Genomic DNA, 21,814 nt, shown 5'->3' on the forward strand with positions numbered 1-21,814 from the left:
ACACATTGCCGCCGCGTTTTCAGAATTTCAAGGTCAAGGCACAATGGCATCTTCATTCTCTTTCTTGTATTTTCTGATGGAAATAAGAAAAAAAAAACTTGAAGAAGGAAGAAATTGAGAAGAAATATATGGACGAATAGTATTATAGCATGGCGTAGCTCTTTTCATATTTTTTTGTATGTTGTTCCCTTTGGCCCCTTATTTTCTTGAATGATTGTGAGCAATAAAAGCGCAGAAAAACCCCTTTCTCCGATGGTGTATATTCGAAACCCTTTTATATTTTTTCCCTCTGAAGCAAACTTTATAACCCCCTTGCTCGTCTTGTGTGCCTGCCTTCCTGCTGAGTTGGGAATAGGCCTAGTAAAAAGAAAGAAAGAAAGAAGAAAAAAATTATCCTTTTTGGATGAGAGAAAGTGTAGGGGAAAAAAGAGAAAATGGGTTTGCTGCAGCAGCCCTATCTTATCCATTCCTCGACTTTCTTCAGCAAGCGTAACGAAAATCGATTTGGTGTTTGGGGTAAAAATAAACGCGAGCTTTCGCTTCTTCCCTCTCTACTTCTCCAACCAACCCCCCCCCCCCCACTCAGCCCCCTTTGACCTACATTGGACAGGTGACGCTTTACTCTATTATACCTTGTTACGTATCGTTTGTTTTAACCTACCGGAACGGAAGTATTCTTTCTTTCTTTATATTTTGTGTGTGGATTATTAATTAAAGTTGTGTGGTTTGTTTGTTTAAATTAGATATGTATAGAAATTGATGGTGCCGAAACCCGGGACTCTGAATGGGTTTTTTTTTTAATAAGTTTTAAACATAGTTTGATTAGGGTTGATATCATATTCTGTATTTGCAAAGTATTTATTAAATTCGTATCAAAAAGTAGCATATTTTAATGAAACTCTGATTAATGGTTTGTTAAAATTAGATATGTTTAGAAATGGTGCCGAAACCCGGGACTCTGAATGTGAATTTTAATATTTTTAAAATAAGTGAAGTTTTAGACTTAGTTTGAAGAGGGTTGATATCATATTCTTTGCTTGTCCATATATTTAATATTTTCCCATCAAAAAGTATCAGATTTTAATGAAACACTAAGATTGACATGAACGTACAAGTGACGTTTTTCAATTATTTTTTTTCACGCAATAAGCTTTCAATCTCAAATATATATATATATTGATTTTTCACGCAATTTTTACGGATATCAACCCACAGGTATTACTTACCCTCTCAAGGTCTTAGAGAGTTTCCGAGTTAAGAATTGTCACTTGTTCGGTTGGTTTTAAAATTTTCACCCCCAAGCTTAGTAGAAAGTCCTTGACGCGCCGGTTAAAAGATTGACACTGAAAAAATGTCGTTGAATGATAATTTTAGATTTCATTACAGTGTACGCTCGCTTATGAATTTGGTTCCCGCCCTTTTAAGTGGTCTTTCCCCCCGTTTCTGGCCGCGTTTCCTGTAAGGTGCATTACCAACGCACAGGGTCACGTTATTAGTGGAAAATGAGACGCTCTCTTGGTAGTAGGCGTCTTTATAATTACCATCACAGTAAAAGGACTGGGGAGGAAGCAGAGAGAGGGGGAATTTTAGGCTTAGCTTTAGTCAAGAGAGCATCCGGTTAATGGCTTGCACCAACCTACCAACCAACTCTTTTGGGTTAGTTACTTACTAGCACCTCTCTGCTACATTAAAGGGTCGCCTCTGTAATTAACGTATATGTCCCCGCGTAATGCCATCCATACCCAAGTCTTAGTGATGTCGCCTTAATGATAGAAACCATGCATTGCATGCCTCTGTGGCACCGTACCAGTTAATACAACCGATAATGTATTGTTGTTTGAGGATTAAGTTAGACCTTGGCCACAAGAAATGATGCTGGACAGTGATGAATTTTATTGGTCATTGTATTATTATACAAGGTGAAAATTAAAATTCGGCGTGTTATATGCCCTAAGATTCGCTGCAACAAAAATGGCTGACCGTAAACCAAACATGATTTGATTTGCCCCAAAGTCTTTTGCCCTAGCTAGGTTGTGGGTCATCCTAGGGTGGTATGACTTTTTAACCACTACTAAATCCTAAAGTTATCCACTTCGATCATGTAGATGTTGAAATAGTATTTTATAGGTATTACTCTGATAACGCTAAACCAATACACTGTTGACCCGCATTCGTTCATTCAAGTACCGAACGGTTCGCCGCGACTGTCGAATAATTTTCACCTATTGATATCCGTTATATTATATCCCTGACCTCGTATTGCCTGACATTAAGTGCAACGAACGGACGACCTCCATCGAGCTTTACTTTCGATATCCAGGATAGGTGTGGTCGAGTTTGTGTAGCTTGATTTACGAGCCGGGACTCTAACGTAATTGGCTTATCGCGTTTTGTCCCTAGCTTAAACGAACGATCCAGTTTGGTTTTTTCTTCTTTTCCTTTATGTTTTATGGGATCAAACTATTGCGCAGTAAGGCAGGCGTTCGGGCCCATTGGGTTCTTCCACCTTCCTCCGACGACTAGTTTTACGCTCTATAAATAGAAGTTTAATCTGGCTTCCAGCCTATTGCTATTGTCTGGCCATTGGAACACTTGGCAGTGAATTTTAAGTTTAGGCTAAGGCTGGCTAAGCTTGGTACCTACTGAAAACTGACGTTTGTCAGTAACAAATTCCGTGTATACACAGACGGGAATGTAAACTCGATTTATCGCCCCCACGACCTTTGTATTTTTGGGGTTGAAGGAGGGGTTAATATTGCTTTTCAAGACGTAAACAAAAACTTCTTCTTTCTACGAAGGGAAAGTTTATCTTCTATAATTTAAACTAGAAAGTTATGGTTTTGCGGTTGGTTTTCTTGGGTCTTGTGTCGTAAGTTAGTTATTTCTTCGTTTTGTAGTGATATACTTACTTGGGTTAAATGTTAACGCCTTGAAATATCCCCCCTACTGTTGACCCATATATAAATGTACCTAACAGAGTTGGAACTTTGAAGAGAAGTTGATTTGTTTGCGTTATGTTGTCTGCGAAATGCAGTTCGTGGCAGTTTATGAAGAACTCGTGTGGACTGTTTTATTGACCGTTGTCAATAAAGTTGTGTCTCGGGTTACTTTTTAGCGCTGCCACACAACAACTCCTCAAATGTCCAGCGGGAAATAATAAAAAAGAAATAGAAATAGGCATAAGGATTTTGTTTTTGGTAATCATTTCGAGAATCAGGACCCTGCTGTCTCTTGTCTAGTCCATAAAACTTTGTTTAGGCTTTAATGTTATTGCGTGCGGTGCCTAGCTGCTTGCTTCCTGCAGCCCATCCAAACCAATTTCACGTCAAAACCGTACATAAACGTGGTGTTGATCTACACAACACCACCAACCAACCAACCAACGAACGTCCAAGGGCGAGAGAAACTATCCAATATTTTGGTATACTTTTTTTTTTTGTTTTACTGTTTGGCCCCCAACTTCTCCGAACGAATCTTTTCGGGGTGGTAGGGGTATAGTAGGGGTCTGTCATAGAAATGACGGGTTTGCAAAGATTGGTGGTGTTCTTCGCAGCGGAGTTTCCTAGGAGAGAGGGTGTGAGAAGTTTCCTTTAATAGCTAGCCCAGTTCGTGGTATGGTATGGTATGGGTGGAGTAGAGTAGAACCGTATTGCGTTGCGTGATCCCCGAGTTTTCACCCTCCTGGACAGGAGAAGTAATGGCGAAGTGGTTCCTTTGGTGTGGTGGTGGTGGTGGTAGTACGGGAACAACTCTGGATAGCTGCTATAGCGTAGAGATTGAGCCGAGGCGAGGGAGGATCGAGATGGGGCCTGGGTCTCTCTCTGTATAGGCGCGAATTGAAGTGAAAAAAGAAAGATAAGGGGCAGCCCTGGTTTTAGTTTGAAAGCTCTTTGCTGGTGGTTGCCAAGGGAGCAAGCGCCTGCCTGCCTTCCTTGAATGCAGCGAAGAAAAGAGAAGGCCAAGAGAAAGGGGACCCCGGCCCCACCCAAGGATTGATCTGAAAGCTCCCAGGGTTTATGACGTACGTAAGAGTACCATCCATCCAAGCCTTACTCTCTCTCTCTCTCTCTCTCTCTCTCTCTCTCTCTCTCTCTTAACAAAGGGAAGACGATGATACAAATTATAACAAAGCCCAGTGTTTTGGTTCTGATTTCCTTGATTTAAACCTAAGGCTTCGTTCGATATTGATGTTTATACAGACTCTTTCTCCGAAATATAAACCCACCCAATCCCAAACTAGCTAACTCGCTATTCAATTACAAATTAAATATACAAAGTCCTTAACTTCAAGACGTGGGCCGGCGCTCTTGTATTTCTCTTAATTATATCCCCCCTCTATGTACACCGTTCGTGAACCTTAGTAACCAACCATAACTGAATCCGTAGAAATAACCCTTCACTATTCAATAAGTAACTTCGAAGCCCAAGAGTGTCCCAAGAATCCCCCTACCGCATTAAAAATTATTATACGAATTCCACAATTCCGTTTCACCGCGTTTCTACAATATTATAACAAGAATCCGAAGAATATGATGTTATTAACATCAACAGTTGTTACGGAGCGTAAATAATTCAACTCTCCCGACAAACTATATAACCTAGAGTCATTTTCCTTTACATACATACATATATACGTCAGTGCAATCAAGCAACCACTATAGCGACTCGAGCGCATACAGACCCGTCAAAAATTCGAATAAGAGGGGCCTGGCTGGCTGTTAGGAGAAGAACGATATATAGTGTACCTAGGCCTAACTTCCACCACCACCACCACCATCCCATTAACTAACAGCCAAGGCTTAAGGGTTTCATTTCTATATATAAATTCCTTCGTATCGGTACAGGAGTTGAGTGAAGAGTAGCGTTAGGAGAAGGATGAAGGGGGGGGGGGTTTGAAGATGGAACATGTCTCGGATAAAGAAAGGAGTGGGATGGGTATGAAAAGGCCTAGAGGAGCAGGAACAACACACAACAAACGTCCGCCATCAGCGTGTCTCTCTCATTTTCCATGGATATGGGCGCTTTTCTTGGCTTGGCGTCGTCTCTTGCGGATTGGGATGGGATGTCCTCTAGGGGGAAGCAGCTAGGGATGTACATACATTGCGACGCGTAACTACGCGCCATAGCGATGGAGGAAATGCGGATATAAGGATTAGTGTGGTATGGGGTGTCTTCCTTCGTTCCTTCCTCCATCCCATTCCTCGCGTTCAGTCTACCGAATGGAACACCACGACTGATGAGTTGCCTAGGCTAGCAAGATAGCTAGGCCTTTGCTCGCTTATAGACGAGACTAGGAAAATATGGGGATATAGATGAAGAAAGAGGGGGATCAATATCGCGTCGTCGACGTCGTCTAAGGACTTCGGAATGAAATGGAATCAACCAAGTCGTATAGACGGGTCTTTTTTCATCTTTCTTTCGTTTGAACGAATTAAAGTGCTTTCTGGCGATATGTATGAGCAAAAAGGGATTTATTTTTGTGGCCTATAAATCCTAGTGAGGAGTAAGTAGTATTGCCGAAACATTGATCGAGTACTTTACTGGCATCTAAAAGTTAGGGAAACAAAGGTTTAGGTTTGTATCTATTATCGATTTGAAGGTTCAGGTGCGGTCGATTAATGATATCTATAAATAGAATTAAATTATTGTATTTTTATCGCGTACTAATTATATGCTTATTCAAATTTATTCTAAATTGAACCATTTTCGAAGTATACGTGTAGAGTTAGTTATTTACTCTACCGTGACGAGTTTGATAATTATGACGTCAATCTATTCTACCGTGAAATTGGGACTTTTAACTGACTAACTTTGTTATTCCTCTAAATTCTTGTTGATAACGTGGAGCCCAGTGGTCCTATAATTCCTATAAAATCTCATTATTTTTGAACCTGTTACATTTTATCCAATAATTTCATGAAATGTCCTGTAATATCCTATATTTTTGACTTATGTCGAAGTTTTCGTATAGTTTAGCATAAAATTTAGCTCTTTTATCGAGATCACGTTTGACTAGACCCCGAAAATGTGGAGCTCACTTCAAAGAAGTTCAAAGGCTTGCTCAGGATTTTTTTGTATATTATATTTTAATTAAGTTCCTCTTTTCAAAGTGAAATCTAATTTGTTATATTTTTTATTGAGATTTTCTAAATAGTTAAAGTCAAAATAGTTTTTATATATGAGCATTTAGTCCTATATTTTCCTATAAAAACGCGTTATTTCTCCTAAAATTTCGGGGAAAAATAAATTCCTTTTTTAATATTTAAATTTGAATAATTTAATTTGGTTTTGATTATAAGGTTCAAAGCACTCACTCCATACCCTCCTCCCCGTCGTGTTTCTGCCTATAAAGTAATTCAACTTCTTATCATCATCATCTTCTTAGCTATAGTGTAAATGTCAAGACGTTTTGGTATTGTGGAGAATGTGTATAGTAATTGCGGTGTACGTGTATTTTGCGTAGTTAGTATATCTGCAACGGTGACAAGTCTGCTGTGTGAAAGTCATTGCTGACTTATCTTCTAAGTTCTTGAAGGAAAGAATCGCGGGCAACAATCAAGGGGGTCAAAATGATGATGTTGATAAGAGCTGCCGAGTGTGTATGTGTTTTGTTGGCTTGGGTCTCTCTCAGAGTGTGGCGTGATACTTGAAGCAGCATTTCCACATTGTTATTTCGATGTTGTTTTTTTACTAACTTACTTGCTTACCCTCCTTCTCTAGACTCTGGAACTCGAGTTAAGTAGGGTTTTTTTTCTTTTCTTATTTGGACCTAGTCCAACTATTCTTTTTTTGTTTTTTTGATAACATTCTTTCAATTTCTATATACTGTTATATCTCTCTCTCAAGATAAAAGAATGCGCTATCGTTTATTCTGAAAGGTCACTGTGTTTTTGTACAGGGTGTTTTTGTTTCTGATAAGTCTTGTGTATGTTAATTAAATGCAGGGGTGTTCCCGGGGTTAAATTGAGTTCATTCTGGAAAGTGGTGTCACAAAGAATATGGGGTTTAGGCCTACAATATATTTAATTGCGGACTTATTATGGGCTTTCAATCATTTATTAACCCCTTATCTAATTATCAAATTATCTGTTACATATTAATTAGGGATGGAGGTTATTATCTATTTGGAGTAATGATTATTACAGGGGGCTGAGGATATATTTTTTAATTTTTAATAGTAATAAGAAGTTTAGTTTATTCGCATTATTTTCATTTAGGACTTAAATAGGATTAAATTATCTATCGATTATTAATTATGGATGGTGGTAGGAACGGATTGATGTTAAAATAATTAGGCTTAGCATCAATTTTAATCAAATGATGATAATAATAAATCTTCTAATTTCAAATTTCTTTAATTTTCTTTAACACTAAAATTTAATTAAGGATGTTGCTGGAAGTTTGTGACGAATGTAAAAATAATATTATAACTAGGCTTAGTATCAATATTTTAGAAACGGGTAACAACAAACACTTATATTTAATCATTCGAAATTATTTTATTTTTTAATTAAGCCTAAAAATAATTAAATTATCCATCGAACATTTTAATTAAGGATGAAGCTACCTAAATAAATATTGAAATAATACTAATTAATCGCCTTAACGTCAATATATCATTAACAGAAACACACATAAAATATTCCCTCTCATTGCATTCCTAATTCTTGGAATTATTTGTCTTTAATCCTAAAATTGAACAAAAAAAAATAATCATCAAATAGGGGATGAAAGTTAACAAAGAATAAATGCAAATTAAAGCAAGCTTTTGTAACATTCGCAGCAACGCCACATTTTCAACAATAATTTTTTTTTGCAAATACTAACACAAAATATATGTATATATACCTAAAGAAAGAAAAACGTGTAACGCATTCAGGGATAAATAAGTTCGTGAACCTCTTTGTTGTTTCCCTGTCTCTCTCTTTTTCCTTTTTCTTTTTTCATTTCCTCGTTTGTTTACTCGGATAACAATGGGAGAGGAGAATTTTTAACACCAAATAGAACTACATGAAAAGCGCACAGAAATATAAGAGATGTGTACAGGGTGTTTTCCAATCCAAAAAGGGTGGGGTAGGATCGAAGTACAGTGGGAAATGAATTTTGAGTGGGAAATGTAATATCTTCTGTGACATTTTTGCCACAAGGTACACTGTTTACTAGTTATGATTGGATTCGGGTTTTATGGCAATTAACAAAATATGTATGGCAGTAATTACTGTGTGTAGTAGGTACGGACTAAGAAATTAATTGAGAAAAATGCTGGGTGTGGTGGTTTTGTTAGGTAAGGTTAGGTTAAAAAAGTGTTACCGATTTATTTGTAACTTTTTGTTTTGTTAGTCAGTCATGAATGCAATGCCACGACGAGGATGTTGGGTTGCTGACTGCATTCTTTAAAATTTTGAATGACTATTAAAGGTGTACCTTGAAAACAAATACGATAAAGTAAAACCTTGTTAGAATTTAAAATTTCAATTAAGGATACAAGATAATCAGTGCGCCGAATAACAAGCAAGTCTTTAAATATATCTTATTTTAAGATTTAAATATTTTTGATAACCATAGGGGCAGTTAGAGTTTAGGCATTTACTATACCTTTAAAATTGACCGGACAAAAGGCGTCGTCGCGTTTTTACGCTGTCACAAGAATTATCGATGCGTTGAAAAACAGTCGATTCCGCTTTTTTATTCTAATTGCGCGGAATTCCGTGAGCGTAAAACGTGCGAGTTTTTATTACTATTTTTTTTTTAATTTATTATTATTATTTTTTTTTTGCTTTGTGCGCTCGCACAATTATTGTATCGGTGTCAGTGATGCGTTCATTTAACAAGTAAAAAAAAAAAAAAGAACCGGCAAACAAAAATAACAACAGTACTATAGTATTTATATTTTGTCATGGGAAAGTCAACATATTTCCTTTTATGTAGATATATACAAATGGAATAGAATTAATATTTATTCAAAGAAGGAAAAGTTTTATTTACTATATAAATAACCTTGAAATTTAGTTTTTTTATCGACGACACGAGTTTCAAACTGGGTTGAATTAACTTTATTTTTATCTCTTATTAATTTAATAATATAAATAATTGGGAGAGTTTTAATTCAATTTCTAACCCACGAAAATAATATAACTTATGACCTCATTTGTTTATTTCGAGGGGATGGATATTCACTCGGAAATCGGCGAAGACACTTGTTGTTCTCGCTTCTTAGGGATTACGCGTAATATTTGAACACTCTCGGTGCTTAAATGATTGCCTACTTAATCATTGTACAATGATTAAAGTAGGCTAGCAATGATTAGTTCCTCGGATAAACTATTTATGCTGCATATCCTCAGTAATTGGCGAAGACACTTGTCGCTTCTTAGGGATTAAGTATAATATTTGAACACTCTACTAGCGCTTAAATGATTGCCTACTTCATCATTGTACAATTATTAAGTAGGCTATCAATGATTAGCTCCTCTGATTAACTATTTATGCATAGTTTCATGCTAAGAGAATTCATACCATTTATACAAGGAGTAGAGGCTACTTGAGAGGCCAAATTGTGCAATCTACTTTGTGTATTCGAAGTAGCATGGGCCCTGGAATCCTTGTGTAAATTAATGGTATGAATCCTCCTAGCCTGATAACTACCTATAAATCAGGGTTCATACAATTTTCGGAAAACAAATTTCCCTGAGATTTCCAGGTTTTTCCCGTATATGGATCAAATGTTATCGAAAGAGGAGGGCAAATAGGACTATTACATAATCAAAGGACATCCCCGTATCTCTAATATAACCAGAGTTATGAGCCTCCAAAATTTAGTGTTATATTAATCCTACGGAGGATATGTTTACGAACATTTTGCTTAATTACTTGGCCCCTGTTTGACGCAAATTTCCCTGATTTCCCTGAATTTTACTAAACATTCTAAATTTCCCTGAGTTTTCCCTGATGTTTTTGTCAACTATTTAGTTCCATGATTTTTCCAGGTTTTTCCCTGTTTTCCAGGTTTGTATGAACCCTGATAAATGTATCTTCTCATTTACCCCGATTTTCCACCACACCTTTAATTCCCACCTATTGTCTACATACCACCCAGAGGACGGACAACCTATCAAGAATGTTGTCTGTATTGGCGCCCAATTATCTCATTATAAAATTTTTAACCCAAAACATCAAACCCCACCGAAAAGAAAAAAAAAATAATTATAATATATATAAATTTTAACCACGTCCAGATTTTAATAAGCTTCTTTTAATAAGAAAAATGATCTAAGAAAAGTGGCGCTTTCACCTTAACGGTAAGAGCCGCCCGCCAAGTGCTGTTAGCCCCTGTTAATGGTGGTGGTACCTCCTCAGTTGTTCCTCGAGTAATTTATATCGTTGAAACATATTTTTTATCTCTCTCTTTTACTTATTATTACATTATTAAGGCGGTGGTCCTTTTTAGAATGTTTAGTTTTTAGTTCAAGTCGACGGGAGAGAGGTGGGGGGGGAGTAAAACGGCGTTCAATCACTGGTACGAATTTTGGGTCTGGTCGGCGCCAACCTGACCGTGAGTCATCTCGGTCAAAACTACTTTTTTTTTTTTTCGTTCCTTCCTTTCCTCTCTAGTCTGAAATTTTTGAAAGACCCCCAACTACTTCTTCTTCGTAGTCTCCTACTCAATCTGGGATGGTTTAAAAAGAAAGAACGTTTTTCAACTTGAGATGATACTAAAGTTTAATGCCGTGTTGTATTATTTTTCAATTACCTTAGGATGCAATGGTAGTGTTGAGTTGGTCTCGGTGCAAACTTGTTTTGGAAAATATAACCCAATTTCGTTTCATGATTTCCCCCTCCATCTTTTTTTTTTTTCGAATTTTCTATGGTTCAGTTTGGTTCCACAGTCCTCCACACTCGTCTCTCATTCTCTTCCTTTTAGGTGAGGTGCTTCTTAGTAATTTTTATTTCGTTTTCTTTAAGTTTTCCTAAAGATACCCCGTGGCTGTTTACGGAAAGAAAAGCCAACGGGCAGCAAGCGCTTTATCGTTCTGTTCTTTCGTGGCATTGCATTTTTCTTTTTCTTAACCGAATGTTGTCGTTAATTTTTTTCCCAGTGCCCCTGGTGGGTGATATCAATTTAAAAAGAAACCGGTCCTTAATCTTTAAGCGGATGGACGATGAGTATCACGATTTTTATTTATTTAGTTAAAGAAAAAAAGGAAACTAAAGGTCATACTACGAAGTGATGCCAATGTTTGACCAAAAGAACTTTGTTACCATCTTTTTCAGGGGTTATAGTGAAATTTCTTAACTTTAGCCGCCCACATGTTCTGAATTCAGCTAGGGTTGCCAATAATTTGTTATTTTTGAGCATCTCTGCATTGTTGGAACTGAATCGAACGGAATTATTACAGTCTGTTGTAGATACCGGTTGAATTTTATGCGCTTCAGCGGGGTTGCCAGTATTTTGTTATTAGAGCATTTCCTGCATCATTCAGGTTTGGAACTGATTGATTATTACTGAATCGAACTGAACTACCACGAGCTTAATTTAGTCTGTTTTAAATAGCGGTTGAATTGCACGAGTCACAAATGACTCTGGCATGGCAACACTTGTCTTCCTGCACACTATCTATTTACCAACCCTAAATAGTGGAGTTAGAGAGTAGAAGTCCATAATCCCCCTTTTGTGATGAACTTCCTGTTAGAGGCATGGATTTAACTGGGTTTGTATTAAGTTTTTACCAAAGAATTGGTGATGCTGGTGCTGTATTATTAGGTGCTTTTATAAAGAACGGAGAATATGGTATATTGTAGAGGAGTCTTTTAGAGAAAGCCTAGGGCAACTTCATTCGGTAGGTAAACAATAGACTAGCGCTTCCCAAAGAACAATAGTGTATCTCGGACTGAGAAGAATAAGGGAATTCTACTTCTCTTTCGAAGACTTCTCTGCCAATCCCCCTTGTGTTGTTGAGTTTCCTGGATTGGTCCAGTCCAGTTAGTTAGTTGTCTGTGTATTGAATGTCTTCACTCTTCCCATTTGGGAATATTTTTGGGATTGCTGATGTTGCCAGAGGAGATCTTCCTTCCTTCCATTAAGGTTTCTTCTACAAGATTCTAAAAGGTTTTGTGTCCGTTTTCCTTTTGTGTTTGTAAATGAGGATAGTAGCTATGGGGTTCAAATATTTACTCCAAAAAAAGGGGGGGATTTGAAACGAGATATATAAATATATATTGGACGGTTTTTTGATTTTGGCGAATATCTTTTTAAATTTTATGACTTAAGCCTAATCTTTTATAACCTAAGCCTAATCTTTAAATTTCCTCATTTCAACGTTTATCTCGCCTCCTTTTAATCCACGCCGTTTAATATTATTTATCTTATCGCTATTGCGGTTTGTGTAATAAACCATATACCGGAGTTCTCGCTTAAAATAGGGTGGAATTTCAAATTCTCTCGTATTTAAACCGTTAAGTAATCTAAACGGCAATCAGCTTTATTTTTAATTTTAAGCCTTTCATTTTTGGATGTTTTTAATTATCTCTCACCCGCTTAGTCGAGATAATAATTTTGAGGGCGCCTCCCTGTGTATGATGTTTTGTTTAAACTAAAAGCATAAGTTTATAAGATATGTTCATCATAAGTTTGTCACTGGTTACAAACTGGAGCTTGTCATGAAGTGAGTGAGGTAGGTCATAGATTCGTGGTGAGACGCTGTCAAAGGCTTAGTACAGACTAAATATACTGCAAAATTAAACGAGTGTAGTCAATAAGATATGTTCACCATTAGTTTGTCACTGGTTACAAACTGGAGATTGTCATGAAGTGACGTAGGTCATAGATTCGAGGTAAAGCGAGGGAGGCCTGGTGAGGTAATGCATGTCAAAGGCTTAGTACAGACTAAATAGACTGCAAAATTAAACGAGTGTAGTCAATTCTCGCTTGTCGTTCTCGAACTAGCTCGAGCTGTAAGTCTCTAGCGTTACGAAGAATAGGTAGTGTCATACTTATGGAACACATATCTTATGCTGAAAGGAATTAAAAAGTAAACCCTACACCACTCCCTAACGCTCTTGCAGCTAAGTAATCCGAGATGTTGACAATCTAGCGAGTTGTTATCGTTATATCGACATTGGGAGAACTTTGATTTTATTGAACAGTTCCGAAATGAAATAGGAAGCCAAGTTGGTTGGGTTAAAAATACTCTTAACTTTGAAAACAAATCGTATTTTTTCCCAAAATGGCTTATATTTTAACGACTTGTAATGATTTACAAAAGTTAACTGAAGGTTAAACTTCTCGCGTTGCATTGCATTTCATTTCATTGCGAAAAAGCCATTATAAATAATATAGTTAATAAAGTTAAATTGATTATATTTATAAAAAAATCTTTTCCAATCTTGGGTTGGCGCTTTCAATAGAACCGGACGGTATATTAGAAAGTAGTACAGGGTATTGCAAAAAGGGAGTGTGGTAAGACTGAATTCGGTACAGTGCGATGGATGGTTCTATGGGAAATCAATTTTGAGTTCGAAAATGTAACATCTGTGACCTTTTCCCTTAACCTAAGGAACACCGTTTTATAATTTATGATTGGAGTGTTTTAGGGATGACCCCCTTACCTCAAATTTTAGTAAGTAATCGAAATAAAATGCTCATTAATTTAATTAAGGTGTAATCCATAAATTAAACACTCTTAAACCGTGTCCCTAAGGGAAAAATGTCATAGAAGTTACATTTTCGACTCAAAATTGAACTCCCATGCTGTACAAAGGTTTTTGTAACACCCTGTAGTTTTTGAAACTTAGGCGTTGCGTAAAAATAAATGGCGATATCTTTCTTTCTCTCTCTGATTGATGGATTTTTTCGTCTTCTTTTTCTTATCCAACGGTTTTCTTGAAAAAAAGAGAAGAAAACCCGAACGGTGATGAAGCCAATTTTCTTACACTTCTTCCCCCCCCCCCACCTCCTTCCAAAATGATTTCACCTTGAACCGTTTTGGTTCCAAACGTGACTTCGTTTGTCATTTCGATTTGCTTCACGCACTGGAGAAAGAAAAAGAAGTTTCTTCTTTTCTTGCGTTTTTGAGAATCTTTTTAACAAAATTTTCTTCCCCAAAATCTTCCCCCCTCCCTCCCTTTCTAAGTCGTTTTCCCTGTGAGCTTTACCTTTTTGGGGAAAAACTTGCTTTTATCATACCCCAAAACTTTGTGTGGTGTTGTGCTGATATTTCTTTCAGAAAACACCCTTCCAACTTGAAAATATTAGCCCCTCTTTCGCCCACCATGTTTATATGTAGCTTCTACAGGGTTTCTACAAACCTGGAAAACCCAGAGAACCTGGAAATGTCAGGGAAATAAATTGTTTACTATTAAAATTCAGGGAAAACCCAGGGGAAATTTGTGAGGTTGGATTTAGTTTGGCCTGAAGTTGAAGGCGTTGCTATAACCAAAAACTAACACATCTCTTAGTTATTACCCCCCAAAAAATGCCCACTATAACAGTTTCAAGGTGGCCTTGAACCTGGAGATATATGGGTATCGGTTTTTCCAAAAGTTGTAAGAACCCTGTGGACTAGTTTTATTGAAAACCCGGTTCATAGTGGTGTTTCTGTTGTTATTTGGGCTTCATTCGTTGTTTTGGGGCTTCACTCACGCTGTTCAAAATAGAATTTTACCCATAAAACCTTTTTCATATGATTTTACAAAACTTCATACATGGTTTACACCCCTCAGGTTAAGCTTTTGCAAACAAGCATCGTGTTGCAAGTTCAAGTATTGAACTGAAATTAGTTACTTGTAATCGCAACAGATGTGTCTACATACAGGTTCTGTTTTATCTTGTCTACGTGACAGTTCTCATTTCGTATTGTAACTTTTAATTTCGTCAACAACTTTGAAGGGTTTCAACACGCGAGATGAACATTAATTCTGTTGTTTACTGATTAGAATGAGTCTACGTAGGTCTGAGTGTTTAATACCAGACCAGGAAATAAATACTGTTATTATATATTATGAACTTAACAATGTAAATTAGCTTTCAATGTATTTTAGACTTACGTGTCGAAAACCATTAAGTATTTAAGTAAGTTTGTTTGGGATATACTTTTATGGCTTTGCACGATTCAGAGAAACGAATGGCCCAAATGTTTTTCGTCTACCAAACGTAGGGTACGCTTAATTTAAGAGAAGGAAAGTAGACTTTGAAAAGCAAAAATCTATTGTGGTTCGAAAATGGGTCTTAAAACTGCCGTCAGCTCAGACCATACAATTTAATTGACGTCACGTCATCCTCCAATCTCAGTATCACTCTATTAGCTTGCGTAAAATGTCAAATTTTAAGCCTCGGTTGGTCTAAATATAAAATTAGGCTTTGGTGGACTATCGAATTTTCTGCAATTAATGAAGTTGGTGGTCAATAGAAGCCTACAACGTTTTCTCCTATATTTAGTTCTTTTTTTTGCACGATCAACAAATAGGTTTACATTTACGAAAGTTATTCTTGGATTCGTATGCGTAATTGTAATTCCGCACGCGAAAGTAAAATTGGAAGTCATTTTCCAATTCTCATTGTTTTCCTTCTTCTGGGCATCAATTATGAATCGCTTCTAATCGCGTTTATTCTCCCATTGTTTCCACGTAGAGTAAATTTTCGCTTCATCACGCGGGAAACTTTATATATATAAACTCTAAATTGTGTTGTTTGCTTGCGCCTTAAATTACTCATTGTCGGGCCAAATTATTTCTGACAGGGGAGGTGGAAAGCTGAAACTGTATAGAATCTTAAAAATGAACGAAATTTTTCACGCCTAAATGAACCTAATTAAATCAATTAAGTCTGGATACGTGAGTAAACTATTAGAATTAGTGCTACGTGTTTATATTTAAACCTAATTTGGTGGTTAAGCCTAATTTTCAAATGATAGCTCTTGTTTGTTAGGCCTAGTTTTCAAATGTTAGCTCTCGGTTGTTAAGCCTAGTTTTCAAATATTAGCTCTTGGTTCTTAAGCCTAATTTTCAAATGTTAGCTCTTGGTTCTTAAGCCTAATTTTCAAATGTTAGCTCTTGGTTCTTAAGCCTAATTTTCAAATGTTAGCTCTTGGTTCTTAAGCCTAATTTTCAAATGTTAGCTCTTGGTTCTTAAGCCTAATTTTCAAATGTTAGCTCTTGGTTCTTCAGTCTGTTGTAGATACTGATTGAGACTTGCACTCACAACCCTATCTATTATTGGCCTTTTTCAAATCCATAAAAATAATGCTAAAGATGTTTACGAAACACCCGTAAAACTTAGACAAATTTCTAAAAACCAAGACACTTAACTTAAGCAATATTATACCACAATGATGTCGCAACGTTTTTTCAACCTTCGCAAATTTATTATACAGAGTAAGCGCTTTTTATGAATAGTAGGCAGTAGGTGTAGTAGTAGCGGTAGTTTTGTTAAAACACCACACACACCACCGAGCGACCGAGCTTGAGAAGGAAGATCCTTTGAGAATCTTCTTTAAAGAGATTAACAGCGGAAGAGAACCCTGTCACCCCATCATCCCATCCCTATACCAATGAATGTGAAAGTTCCGCGAAGCTGCTTGCTTCTTTGAGGTTGGCATATCCTAAAATTATCTATTCAGCCAAGCCAAGTCATCCCAATGAATGATTCAGAGTCAGCGAAAAAACACGTAGAAAATGAACCGGAGACGCTTTTGAAAAAAGAAGAAAAAATTTCTTATCGTCGTTTCCAGGAATAAAGACAGTTTATATGAGTGAAAGAAAAAATATACAGGGTGTTTCTAATAAGTTTGCCATAAATTAAGGGGGATGTTCTTTGGGAAATCGATTTTGAGTAGAAAATCTAACTTCTATCTCCATTTTGACCTAAGGGTCACCGTTTTCAAATTAAGATTGTCTATAGTATTTTACGGATGACCCCTTAAATTTAATTAAGAAACTCATTTAGACAATGATTTCTAATTTAATTAAGGGGTCATCCCTAAAACACTATGGACAATCATAACAGGAAAACAGTGTCCCTTGTGACAAAATGGTGATTGAAGTTACATTTTCGGCTCCAAATCGATTTCCCAAAGAACATCCCCCTTAATTTGTGCTTGCCAAATACCAGAAACACCCTGTATATGTATATCAAGCGGGTCACAAATAACCAACGACGTGGTTGGTGGCTTCGTGCCATCACTTTCTTCGAGTAGTTTTTCTAGAAAAAAATATACATATATTACTTACAACATTGATTGCGAAAGCGTTTAATAGAGCTTTCATTTAAAGTTTTTGTAACGGCCGATTAAGAGCATATGCCTGCCGTTTATATATATTTAATGATATAGAATTAATGGTCACGTTGTGAAATGATTTCAGTGTTTAAATGACTCAGTGAAGGAATATGATGTTATCGTGTTTGATACAGTTGGGAATTTTTAAATCTGGTACTTAGGCCTAGTCGCGTTTGTTTCTTCTTGATTTTACAATGTTTTTTGATGAAGCTCAGGGGAATTGCAGCAATTGCTTGAATTGACTTGTAGTTGCAGTTCACGTGAAAATTGTTGTTTCATTGTCTAAGTGTCGTTGGGCGAGGAGCATTTAATTGAACAACTGAAACGGGCCAATAATATAAAGTTATATATATGGTGGTACAATTATTTTGTTTCAATAAAAAATAATCTAGGGGGAAGTTGTGAGCAATTATTGTGATTAAGGGTCAAAAGTTCACGCAAGTCAAATGAGAAGCCAATAGAGACCATTTTTTCCCCCACTATACTAATCTGTTTCTTTTAACAACGATGTTTTGATTCGGTTAATAATTAGGAAATCTTTAAATACATTTTTTTATGTTTTTTTAACGGGGTATTATTTGAAATTTTACTATCTCCCCCACCGCTTCCCCTTCCGTTAATAATCATAAAATTCGACCCCGACATTCAGTCGCTTTTAATTCGTTTTTAATTATAGACGCTTAAACGCAGAAGGGGCGCCATAATGTCTAGGTTGAATTTTCGCCAATCGTCATTAATTTTTTTCTTCACTCACTGAACTTGTTACGTTTGAAGTACACGGTCCTTACTTGATCGTCCGCTTGGTTAATTACAACTCAACCATTTTACAAAGACCCGGGTCTATATTTTGTGCGAAATTGCCCGGTTAGAGTTTATGCTAATTTAAATAATAATAAAGCGTACAAGATGACGTACCACCCTGACCCACATCAATCATGACGACGAAAACATTTGTTTTTTTATGACCATTTCGATGTAACCAAGAAGTGATATCTAGTTTATTAGGGAGAAGGTTTAAGATGCCTAAGTATTCGCGCGCCATAGTCCCAGTCCCCCTTTCAATACAAGGGGGGGGGGGCGTAAAAGGAGACTGGGCTATTTCGCCTCTCCTCAGTCGGAAAATACGTAATTTTCGTCATTCGCGTCGCCCTGACGTGAGTTTTCAAGAACCAATGAGATGCTGGTTGTAATTTAGAGGCGGGGATTAATTCCGGACCTACGTTTGGACTGGACATAAAGCCAGAAGTGTGGCGAATTTATACCTACTCCCTAATAAACTAGATATCACTTCTTGGTTATACTATGACCATTTCGATGTAACTAAGAATTAAAGACACTGGGGTAAGACTTTGCGTAACTAAGAATTAAAGACACTGGGGTAAGACTTTGCCTTCCAGCTCGCTTTTTGGCGCATGCGCTGTAGTGTTTTTGTATCATCAGAGACGGATGGCAATGTATCAACGCCTTTGTACGTTCCGATACTGAGGGTTTCCTACCCCTTTTTTACATCGAAAAGGTCTATTATGATATGCACGTTATGGATTGCTGATTTATTTATATTTAGGCATAGGCTTACTACTTGTTTTATTTCGAAAAGGCATATATCATTTGTCTAATTTAATTCCTCGATTAACCGATTAATCAATTATATATTTCTTTTCTTTTTATCATAGCAGGAGGCTGATTGGGAAAATCAAACCGCGACTCGCGAATATCCGGTTGTTCGTAAAGCGATTAAACAGTGGATCGATTTTCAAGACGGTCAGCGTATTTTACTGACCACTCCTTCCGTCCTTGTTGGTTATCGCGTTGAGGTCTACAGGGCCGAAGGGACAACACAGTGGTATACCGCCGTTATCATCTCATATAACGAAAAGAGTCGTGTAAGTACAATTTTTGGGTTAACCTTCATTTGACCTTGAGGTGTTTTTGTCCTGTGGTGTGTAGTGAATGAGTGCTTTCAGGGGTGAAATTTTAAAACGTTTAGTGATAGTGTCATTTTATCATTATCAGTCAGGTCTGATAAGTTTATTTGACCTTGTGACCTTTATTAATTAAGTTACCATTTTTAATGGGTAAGCTTCGACGCTTTTCAACTACCAATCAGATCAGAAACGAAATTTTTAATTAATTTACGCTACGCAGAGTTAATTATAAGTAAATTCCTTGTAAACACTTAAGTGCGAACGAACTTTATTCCAACTTTTTTATCACGATATTCTAATATAATAAATTCAATTTCTATATAGACATAAACTATACCCATATACCGGTATATAAATTTATATATAATTTCTTTTTTCTTTTTTAATTTCGAGGCCCGATTTTTTTGACAAGCGCTAGTAAATTATTTCTCTAACGCCTTATTATATAATATAGACTAGTGGCACTTTGCTTTAACTTCCCCGTAGAACATTACAGAGTAAAGGAAAGGATGTGCCATTACTCTGTAGTCTGTAAGTTGCTTTAGGGTTATTTTTTTTTTAGGCGGTGTATTAAAAAAAATCTTACAATTTACTTTTTTGGTGTTATTAAAAAATTTCAAGAAAGAAAATTGGTTCGCTAGTAAAAGAAAAAAGCCTTACATTTTCTGAATCATTTCTTTTGATGAAAAAATTTAAAAAAAAATGCAAAAATAAATCTAACCCCCCCCCCTCCTCAATCTCCCGACCTGTTTTTAGTTTAGTGGTTAAGGTAGAAGTACTTAATAGTTTTAGACTAAAGTTAAGCGAGTGTAACCGAAAATTTCAAAGGTATATTTTCAGCCCCTATTCGTGGTGGTTGTGTGTCTCTTCCCCCTTGTACCTTTTCCTGTTAGGGGTTGCTAGCTGCAGCTTGTGCTTGGTTTATTATTGTCTCATAAATATTTCATAAAGTCTCTCTTATCTAGGCGGGCCCTTATTACCTTGATCTATCGAACGTATTTTTTTATATACCTGCATATATATTTTTAATCTTATACAAGTATCCACCTCGTTATTAAACATACCTAGCGCTATATAATATTATCATTACTAGTTAAACTATATATACGTTGAGAGAATACTGAATTTTTACGTACAAACTCCTGTTTAAGTGCATGATGAAGTTTTGGGAGTTATTGGCTTATGAGGAGGTTTTTATCGTTGTCTGTCTATCATTTTCCTTTTTTTTTCTTTTTTTAAACTGTACTTGAACGATATTTTCTAACTTTTCTGACGTTTAACGCCGCACCTTATTTACAATTATTTTAATAACGATGTAGAAATTTATTCTAATTTAATTAATACTTGTACTTTTAAATGATTAATGGTTATGTGTATATTGTTTTTTAGACAAGTTTCAGGGTGTTGTGCCTCCATAGGACAGGGAAAACCCTGGGATAAAAGTTAGGGAATTTTAAGAATTTCAACGAAGTTTTAGGGAAAACCTGGGAAAAAAGTAAGGGAATTTCAAAATTGGGTAAAAAAGGTTTGGGAAACTCAGGGAATTTTAAGAATTTAAACGAAGTCTCAGGGAAAGTCAAGGAATTTGATTGGAGTTGCTAAAATATCTGCGGTTTATCAGACAATTTAGAACGATAATAATTGGGCCTAAAAACGTCAGGGAAGATAGTTGATAAAGGTCAGGGAAAGCCTGGAAAAGTAAGGGGAATTGAATCTGAACATTTTGTGGCAATTTCCCTGCAGTTAGATGAATATGCGAGCTAATGGATATCACATGGAAATGATAACGTTTAGCCTGAAAAATAGACCTAACGCGTTACTCGCAAATTAACATATGGTCTACCCCGCCCTTAATCTATCTGCATCTGTCGGAAGTTAGGCTTAACTATGCGCGCGGAAATGATTGTTTAGACATTTAAATCAAGGTCAAATTTAATCTCTGTTGTTAGGCATAATATTCGGGGACAACATATTAATCTAAGAACACGCTGTCTAGGTCTAAATGGGATTTTAAAATACTTATTATTATAGGAACCGAGTTTTAGATGATGCTTTATAAATGGAAGTTTGAATTGGCCAATAAAACTATCTATTAGCCAAGGCTTAAGAGAATTTCCAATTCAATTGAAAGTAGCTTTGAAACCTTAATAATTGTTAGACAGTCCAACAGTTTGGTTGGCTTCCCACAATCGTACCACCGCGAATTTTAACTTGTTTTTCTTCAAGAACTTTCAACTACATCGGTGTAATTAAATAAATTTGGGCCTTGGTATTATTATTTCGATTCTACCCAGTTCTTTGTCCAGTCTTAAGCCTTTGATTACTAACTTTTAACACCGGCCGGAAGTAAAGAAAAGGTTAGAGGGGGGAAAACTTGTGGAAGCCCAATTACTGGAAAAGGCGGTCGCTTCTATGTTTTATTTTTATTTTTCTTACGGCAAAGGCTTAGAGTCTGGTCGACAAACACGTCCGCGAATCGATTTTTAGACCGAGGGCAAAGCAAAGGCAAAGAGCTAAGCCTTAAGCGGTGAAGAGAGAATTAAAAATCAATATATGGGCTAATTCATTCAAGAAACCTTAGTCTATTAGAAGGATAAAAAAATATTTGTCTTTGACTAG

At 36.5% G+C, this 21,814-nt stretch overlaps 1 protein-coding gene across 3 annotated transcripts in view; it reads left to right on the forward strand.

The window, feature by feature from the left end:
• The window catches only part of Kdm3 (Lysine demethylase 3), a 165,144-nt gene that overhangs the window by 92,246 nt on the left and 51,084 nt on the right, over window positions 1–21,814 (forward strand). For 2 of the 3 annotated variants that reach the window (XM_089840053.1, XM_089840049.1), the window contains exon 4: window positions 18,944–19,153. In XM_089840053.1, coding sequence (XP_089696179.1) covers window positions 18,944–19,153 — 210 coding nt within the window. The remainder of the gene's footprint in view (window positions 1–18,943; window positions 19,154–21,814) is intronic. The other variant, XM_089840051.1, reaches the window with a different exon arrangement.

The sequence above is a fragment of the Phalangium opilio genome, unplaced genomic scaffold (assembly GCF_054372755.1).
Source record: "Phalangium opilio isolate 3A_F unplaced genomic scaffold, DU_Popi_V2 ptg000003l_1, whole genome shotgun sequence".
NCBI classification, from domain to species: domain Eukaryota; kingdom Metazoa; phylum Arthropoda; class Arachnida; order Opiliones; family Phalangiidae; genus Phalangium; species Phalangium opilio.